Source organism: Temnothorax nylanderi, unplaced genomic scaffold (assembly GCF_030848795.1).
Source record: "Temnothorax nylanderi isolate EJ_2023f unplaced genomic scaffold, tnyl_v1.0 TNYL_tig0534_pilon, whole genome shotgun sequence".
NCBI lineage: Eukaryota > Metazoa > Arthropoda > Insecta > Hymenoptera > Formicidae > Temnothorax > Temnothorax nylanderi.
Window position 1 is genome coordinate 85,374 of NW_027249596.1, and position 9,826 is coordinate 95,199.

At 32.1% G+C, this 9,826-nt stretch overlaps 1 protein-coding gene across 2 annotated transcripts; it reads left to right on the forward strand.

Annotated features, from left to right (window-relative positions):
• The first annotated feature begins 2,654 nt into the window (after positions 1-2,654).
• LOC139783723 (uncharacterized) lies at positions 2,655-9,826 on the forward strand. Of its 2 annotated transcripts, none has more exons than XM_071722863.1 (7): positions 2,655-2,872; positions 6,835-7,049; positions 7,142-7,462; positions 7,618-7,638; positions 7,806-8,017; positions 8,290-8,449; positions 9,155-9,826. In XM_071722863.1, the coding sequence occupies exons 2-7, from the start codon at positions 6,839-6,841 to the stop codon at positions 9,277-9,279; spliced, it is 1,050 nt and encodes a 349-aa protein (XP_071578964.1). In that variant the 5' UTR covers positions 2,655-2,872; positions 6,835-6,838; the 3' UTR covers positions 9,280-9,826. The 2 variants fall into 2 exon arrangements, with proteins under 2 accessions (XP_071578964.1, XP_071578963.1); XM_071722862.1 differs by having other exon boundaries at positions 2,659-2,872; positions 7,546-7,638.

The window sequence follows — 9,826 nt, forward strand, 5'->3', positions numbered from 1 at the left end:
GAGTGCTGTGCGGGAAATTATACGCGAACATTCTATCGCCGTTGCCGAGAGCTGTGCGAAGAGACATTCGCGGACATTGCATTGTGCGGAATTGCAGTCAGAACACTTCGCCGTTGCTACGAGCCGGGCGGAAGTGCTAGAACATCGTGCGCGCCATTTTACGGTTCGCGCCTTGAGAGCGGCCATATTGGCGAACAAGTGCGTGCCGGTACGGACAGTCGCAAAATACGACGCACTGCGCTCAAGTGAAATTGAAAAAAAATTCAAAATGCATACGCGCGCGCAATTGGAAAACCTTACGCTGCCTCAGCTTCAGGAAGAGCTACGCCAGCTAGGATTCCAGGATGTACCTGACAAGCACGATCGATGTATAGACATACTCATCGATTTAAGCCTACGGAAAACTCAAACTCGTTCAGTGGCGTTTAACGTGCCTTTCAGCTCGCCGCTGAATAGAACATTCTCGTCACCAGCATTAACAAGTGAAAATGATCCCCCAAGACTTTCACCACGCCTGGCCGGAATGAATCAACCAGTTTCAGAAGGAACGCAACAAGCCTTTGGTTCCTCTACACCAAATAGACAGACATTATCGCCGCCGGTACAAAGGCGAGCGAACAAAGCGGATCCCCCGTTAGCGTCCCAGCAGGGCCCCAGCCGAGATTCGGTCATCGCACAATTATGTGATTTAGTAGCGTCACAAATGAGAGCACAACAAGAGCGAGACAGAGTTCAGCAGGATTTAATAAAGTCTCAGCAAGAAATGATGAAGTCTCAGCAGGAAATGTTCGAACGTGTAATGACCAGTGCCAGTAACAATACAGCAAGAGGAGATCAGAGACCAACTGATTCCCCTGGAATTTTCGACAGCTCGCAGACGTCAGAATTTTCGCCAGTAACGACGAATGCATCCAAGTTTTTAGCCTCACAGATACCTCAGTTCGGAGGTACTGAGCAGGAGAATATAGAACTCTGGATTGAAAAGATAGAAAGTATCGCAGAAATCCATGGGTTACCACCAGTTGCAATGATGTCAGCGGCCACATCAAAGCTTAATAAAACAGCTCGCAGATGGTTCGACCTGAGCACGGGCGCCAATATCAGGTCCTGGCCAGACTTCAAGTCAGCCATAATACGTCGCTTCAAAAGAAGAATCCTCTTCGGTAACGTCATGAAGAAAGTAGACGAACGAAAATGGATCTTCTCCAAAGAAAGTTTTCAAGATTATGCCATGGAGAAAATAGCCATGTTACAATGCCTTCGGCTGCCAGAAGACAACGTCATTCACTGCCTTATTGATGGAATCACGAACACAGCCATCAAGGGCACAGCAGCTTCATTAGCTTCACTAGGCGTCGAAACAATAGACGATTTCCTCGAGAAGATGCACCATATCACGACGACATGTGGTGTTGCAGAAAGGAAGTCACCGACTTTCAAGAACAAATTTGATAAGTCGAAGCCAAAACCAGATAACGCCAACCCGTCGGAGAAAAAAGACCTTCAAGCGAAGACCAAAGAAACTTCAGCAGAAGCTTTTTGTTCCTATTGTCGATTCAAGGGTCACACCAAAGAGGAGTGTAGGAAGCTGAAGAAGAAAGAGCCAACCCAGCAATCTTCAACGCCAGCTAAACCAGCCCCTGTGTCATCAGTGGTAGAGTCCATACCAGCAGAGGTCAGCCCCGATTCATCGGACTACGTTGCGTTTATCGATGAAACCAAGAAAATTGTAACGAAGGGTAACGTTATTAAAGTAACTCAGATTAATAATTCGCCATGCGAACTTCATGCGTTGTTGGACACAGGTAGCCCTATATCTTTTGTTAACAAGTCAACGTATGACAGATTTCTTTCTGATCGTTCAATTTCAAATACCGTTAACGCGGAATATAAAGCGATTAATAATAAACCGATTAGTTAAAGGTGTGGTAAATTCTGCAATTTCGTTGGAAGCGTTACAGAATACTTCCAATTTCATTAAATTACATGTATTAAATGATGAATTAACGTCAGTAGATATGATAATAGGTTGTGATTTTCTCGATAAACACGAGATCGTAGCAGTAAGAGAACCGCCGACTCAGGTGTTAAATGAAAGGATACATCTCTTTTCAGAGGTAGCATCCATAGAAGTTGCAGAAGAACATTCCGATAAACCAAATTCCGAGTTCAAAAATATTGAAACCGATTTCGGACATCAAATTAAAAAAGAATTAATATCGCTTATGGAAGAAATTGCCAATGCACATATTCCTGTTGTCGAAGACGATTATGCCGTCGAGGTTAAACTAAAAGACGAATCTATTTACTCATACTCGCCCAGACGACTTGCCTGGCAAGAAAAACTTCAAATTCGTAAAATCACCCATACAGCACAGAAGCTGCAGCAGTATTGCTACAACGTTGCAACATTGCATATTGCAGTGCAATATTGCAGAAAAATTGCAAAGACAATTTATTGCAATATTGATTCAGTAATGTTGCTGCAATATTTCAAAACAATATTAATTGAAAATAGCGTAATATATTATATCTAGGGGGAAAGTTATGTAATCGCCGCCCTGAGTTAGAATTAATTAATTTATTGGTTACCGCTCACGGCGGAATCGGCTTAAGGCTTACGGCAGTGTTGCGATTCGGGTTAGGCAGCATGGCGTATGCGTGACTTTGCGCATACACAGCGGTGGGGATACAGCGACGTGGCACATATACACGTGGCACAGTTCTTGGCTTACGGTACTACGCTTTTGAAGACTCGGCCATAAGAAACTTATTGTCGCGCATCTTTTGATAGTTCTGTAGAGAGTGAACACGTGCGGACAAAAGCATTGCGAGAAAAGGAAAAGAAGCAAGATAAAGGCAGAGAGTAAAGGTATGTAAATGCATTATTATTATAAAACTTAACCTAGACAGCACAGCTACGTCGAAGGAACGTCCTAAAAAAAGACATTCACAAGACATACTATAGGGAACAACATCCCTTGAAGGAATTCGTGCTATCTAAAAATTATATGTTTTATAATTATAAGAACATTAGCTTAATCTAATTTAATGTAATCTAACCTAATTTTTCACTAAGTCTCATACACGAACTTTAATTAAACCTTGTTCTTTTCATTTTGATTGATAAAAGCCCTTAAATTACTTTGTTTTTGCCATTTTATATATTTAGAAAATACAAACTATTCAAGATATCACGTATTTCACATAATATAGTATTGCAAAAAATTTCTTTGTACAGTTAAAAATTAAATATATCACACATGATTATTTTACGGACCTATGTATATTAATTACAACCTTTTTGTATATTTCACGAGTTCATTATCCAGTCGTTTTTACTTTTATTATATATATATATATATATATACATAGTTGATATCTATACTCAGTGAAGGATTCAATTTCAAATACTGTAAGATCTATACACATAGGCTGCGATTCACTTGATGCTACAAATGCTTTGAAGCATTTGTAGCGTCAAGTGGATTACAGCTATGAGCATAGATACATATGTATATTGTTTGTTAATATTTTCTGAATATTTATCTATATTTGTTTCAGTGTATAAGTCTTTATGCAATTACTGCTTATTATAAGAAATATGTATAATGCACACAAAAGAAGATTTGTTTCCAAGCGTCATAGTAGACGGATTATTGCTAATAATACTGAAATAGACATCGCTGGCTGTTCAGAACCAATTTTAGATTCATATACTGTCAATACGTCCTCTAAACATACTATTCATGAAGATGTACTTAAAGAAACTGTTGCAGAGGTTGATTTTTGTAATGCACATAATAATAACACAATGCATATCGACGCTACAACTTCAAGGGATCATGATAAGTGTCAAGACATTCAAAGAAACAGCGATAATTATCCTGATATAATTAATAATGACCCTGATAATGACTCTGTTATAATTAATTCTATTATAAAAGAAATAGATAAAGCTTCTGACAACAATGCTGATGAAAAAACATTAAGAAATGCTATAGCTGAATGGGCTGTCTTATATAATGTTCCCCACAATACATGTAACGCATTATTGAAAATTTTGTGTCAATATACACCATATAACATACCCATGGACACACGAACATTGCTCCAAACTCCAAGACAATTAAATATATTAAAAGTATGTGAAGGAGAATACTTTTATTTTGGTTTAGACAATATTATTAAACAAATGGTATTAAAAAATAATGATAAATGTTTTAAATTATTAATAAATATTGATGGTCTGCCAGTAGCAAAATCATCACAAGCATCCTTGTGGCCTATTTTATGCTCAAATACAGAAAATATGACAGTATATCTTGTTGGTGCATATTTTGGATACAAAAAACCTAGTAATTCTAATGTTTTTCTGCAACCTTTAGTCAATGACTTAATAGAATTAATTAATAATGGTTATATTCATGGCAAAAACGTAATTAAAGTATTATTATTTGCTTTAATATGTGATGCACCTGCTAAGTCTTTTGCACTGTGTATAAAAGGTCATACAGGCTTTTATAGTTGCACTAAATGTTTAGTCAAGGGCACATATACAAATGGTAGAATATGCTTTCCATATGAAAAAAAATATCCTTTAAGGACAGATGAGTTATTTGCAATTAATGCCTATAAAGATTTTCAAATTAGCTTTTCTATTTTAAATAATGTTCCCAAATTTCTACCTTTAACTAATACTCCACTAGACTACATGCACTTAATATGTTTAGGAGTTGTTAAAAAACTAATACTACTTTGGATGAAAGGTCCACTTTGTGTACGGTTAAATGCAAGATCTATTAATAAAATTTCACATCTATTGATTTTACTTAGGAATACTACACCTGTTGATTTTGTTAGAAAACCCAGATCAATAAAAGACGTTAAGCAGTGGAAAGCTACAGAATTCAGAAATTTTTTATTATATACAGGTTCTGTGGTATTGAAGAATGTATTACAAGAAAAATTATATATCCATTTTCTCACGTTACATGTAGCTATAACAATTCTTATACGTCGAAATATATCTCAAGAACTAATCAATTTTGCTGAAGCTTTACTTCATCATTTTGTTGAGTCATTTGAAATATTTTATGGTAAGCAGTATATATCGCATAATGTGCATTGTCTTTTACATATATGTTCTGACGTTAGAACGTATGGTCCACTCGATAACTTTAGTGCTTTTCGATTCGAGAATTATATGACATTTATTAAGAAACGGTTACGGAAAAATGAAAAACCACTGCAACAATTGATTAAAAGGTACAATGAGATTGAAAACTGTAATCTCTTATTTACAGAATATGGTAATAATAATGAAACATATTCATTTAAATATTCGCATAATAATGGTCCAATACCTGATGATGTTATAGATGTTGAATCGCAATATCTCATGATATCAAAGGGAAAATTTAATATTAATTGTAAAACTTCTTCTAATAATTGCTGTCTATTAAAAAACGGCAAATGCATTTTGATTGTAAACATTATACAAAAAAAAGATAAAGAAATCTGTCTCATTGGTAAAAAATTAAAATACGTGAAAGATTTATATAAATTGCCATGTCAATCTGGCGATTTTGATATTAAAGTAATGACAGTAGGGGAGACCGGGGCTAAGCCGACACTATTTTTTCAAAGGCAATTTTTAATATTTAATTAAAATTTTTAGGCAAATTCAATGGTACATATTTAAAGAGTGTTTCTTCAGGTACAAAATTGATTCAGGAAGTTTTGCTGTACGTCGCTTTGTTTTGCCGCCAGGAAAGGAAAAGTGACGCGAAGACTAATTTTCGAATTGAAAAATGCCGGGGCAAACTCGACACCCTGCCGGGGCAAACTCAACACTTTGTCTGATCGACACAATTTGATCTGGAACTTATTTTTTACTGTCTGAAAATGAAAATACATTGTTTATTGTGTATTTAAAAAGTACAAAAATTCGGAATAAAGTAGCTAGAACAATCATTTGAAATAATGAGAACAAAAATTGTTGAACTTTCAATTATCTTCATCTAAACTCATGTCTGAAAAACAATTAATGCAAGTAAACTCGCGATCGGACGTGCGCATACATTTGTCATGAGCCATACGGCTGCATGACAAGCATCGTTTGTTACTGGGAGCCGACGAAACGGCGTGGTGTTGACTTTGCCCCGGACGTCGTTTTTCACTTTTGTCACTTCAAAAACATGAACATTTTGAAAATATGCAAAAACGATTATCGGATTCATATAGAGCATCAAATTTCCCATCAAAATCACTTACCGGTAGATTCGCAAGAGTAAAGCTCGATGAAAGAGTAGACATTTTCGAGAGATCAGAAAAATTACTTTTCACTATCAAAAACGCTTATGTCGCGTTAAAAATTACACTATAACTCAGAATGTTACCAAATTCCGTTGATAATACTGGCACATAAAGACGCATTTACAGTAGGAAAGGCAAGTTTCTACGATAGATTTAAATTGGCAAAAAGCCTAGTGTCAAGTTTGCCCCGTTGTCGGCTTAGCCCCGGTCTCCCCTATATAATGATAAAATTTATTCTATGCCAATTACAGATGTTCTATGTAAAATATGGAAAATTCCTTATGGGAACGATGCAAACACTTTTGCTATTTTCCCCCTTAATCATGAAATATAATTTTATGCGTTACATAATATACACATTTCTATAATATATATATTTCTATAATACACATATTTCTATAATATACATATTTCTATAATATACATATTTCTATAATATACATATTTTTATAATATACATATTTCTATAATAAAATATAATTCATATTGTATGACTTCGTGCATTGTGCGATACAGAAAAATGGATAACAAGAAATACATTATTGTGGAATTTGATGACGGTCTGCAGTTGATACCTGCAGCGTGGTTCAACGCAGATACGTTTTCAAGTATTTGGCCTAGTCACTTCAATACAAAACTTCGTATTAATAAAGCTATAATAACGAGGGAAATGCCACAACAAAGGACAGATTGGGAGGAGATATCAATAAAGAAAGTTTTTGGCACTGCAAGTAAGTGAATGTAATACATAAATTTGTATTTATTATTTGTATTATTAATAATTTTTATAACTTTATTTATAATTTTATTTAAAATAATTTAGATACTTATGCAGAGGGTATAGAAAAATTAAGTTTAGCGGAAGACACATCAAATGTAGATGAAGCAGGTATATCGTCTAACGAATTAAGAGAACGGGAAAAAAAAAGAAGGCGTATAAACGCCAAAAAAAATTTTTCATCCTCTTCTGAAGACGATGTATGTTCCAATAAAGAAAATAAAGTTACACGAGTAAAAACATTGCCCGCTTTTCCGCAAAAACAACATTTTGTGTCAAATGACAAAAAGCTACCGAGTACATCTACACAGGTTACCAGAAATGTATTATGCGAAAACACGTCATTTAAAACAATAAGCAGAAATGGTGAGCATATTTGTTATAATTTAAAAACATTATACGACATATTTATGAAAAAGTATTAATACTTATTACTACTTATTTTTTAGATATTAGTGATAATGAAATTGTTACTAATAGTAATATATCTTCTATAAAAAATTCTGCGTTACATACCGAAGATGAAAATGTATATACTCATGGTAAGTTTTTAAAATATAGTAATACTTTTTTATATATTTGACATACTAAAGAAATATGCAATATATTTATTACATGATATATATATATATATATATATATATATATATATAGTAAGTATAGTAGTAATATTTATAATTAGAAATTAAATAATAGTATTTTATTCTAGAATTTAAAAAAATAATCTTGAGAAAGTTAAATAAAATATTATACAAAATGGAGACCATCGAAAAAAACATTGAAATGTTTGATAAGAAAGTACAATATTCAAATCAACCTTGCATTGCACAAAAAAGCAACATTCAATTCCCAATAGGTACATTACCAGAATTAACATTGTTTGAAGAACAATTGCAAGATATGAAGTTCAAAGAAGATGTGGTATGACATTTATATATATATTATATTAAAATTTTTCAATTTTATTGTAAAATATCTCCATGTTAAAAGTATCATTTAAGTGACAAATTCATATTATTATCTTCCAATATATCTTCTTTAAATACGTCATTAAATCTTTAATATACCTCCGTATCTCATATTGTTATACACAGAGCTTAAATAGTTTACTTAATTACGAGCCATTAACGAATAAATAGAGAGAGAATCTATATTAATATAATATTATTAATAAAGTTGACAATTTATTTCAGCTTAATACTTTTTATCTCGTTGGTGGACATAGTGCACATATCATGATAAGAAATATTTTCAAAACAGCAATTACAGATAATTTTGCTACACAATTCACTTGGACTGGTAAAAAAAATAAACGGTGTTTCAAAGATTTAGGACTTTCCAAACTTATCATACGTAAGTATATATTTTATAATTTTATTCTGTTATTTTCAATTAATTTAGATACAAGATTTCGTTAAAACATATCTACAGGATATCTAGAATAAAATAATACACGCACCATAACTCAAAAACAGTACGTTTTTAAAGTTAACTTTGCTTTTTAAATAAAATCATACGTTTTCTTCTTATAGCATTAATTAGTTCTGTAGATAATTCTCTATATATACAAGTACTGTAGTAAAATCATGGATAAGTGAGTACATTAAAAAATATTGTATACCTTATACTTAAAAGTGTGTGCATATCTGAGTAAAATATAAAATATCTTAAAAAATATTTATTTTTTATTAACAGTTTTGAAACTGTTATCAAAATATTTTTAATATACATAATAACCTGAGGAATCTTTTTTATATTGAGAAAAACCATATAATATTGCATATTTAAAATATCAAAGTTGATTTTGAAATAACAGTGGAAACAATATTTAAGTACCATAGTAATATATATTGTCATAAATTTTTTTAACTATATAATATTTCTTTTGAAATCTCTTACAATTATTATTTTGACAAATGTTTCTCAACATGTATTCTGTACAAGTTATTTAGATGTATTGTTTTATTTGGAATACTTTGTATATAATTTGTACATACTTTGTACATGCTTTAACTAATATGTAAAACATATGTTGAATAATATTTGTATATATTTCAGAAGCTGTTCGGATGTCATATAAAGAAATGACAGAAAACGAATTTGCGGAATATGCATCCAAATGGCTAGCACAAGCTACTGTAAGAATTGCAAGGCAAAAAAAAGAAGAAAAGCATTCAGATTGATAACAATTGTACGCGCATGCACAATCTACATATATTTTTTTTTCATATATATTTGTTTACTATTTTATATATTCATTAGCATATTTCTCGTGTTTCATTAAACCAAAGAAAAAAAAATTTTATTTTTATTTTATATGTATAGTTTATCATATCTAGTAATTTAGTTTATGCTAATGTTTATATATTTTTTTCATATATATTTGTTTACTATTTTATATATTCATTGGCATATTTCTCGTGTTTCATTCAACCAAAGAGGAAAACATTTTTATTTTTATTTTATACGTATAGTTTATCATATCTAGTAATTTAGTTTATGCTAATGTTTATATATTTTTTGTCATATATATTTATATATGATTTTATGTACTACTTTGCATATGTCTCGCATTTCACTCATATATGAACCAAAGAGAAAACAATTTTTGTTTTATATACATATATTATAGTCTAAATATTTATAGTGACATAAAAAAGTTTATGGGTGTGAGGTATTATATTCATATTATTTTATGTATTATTATAAATAAATAAATATATATTATAA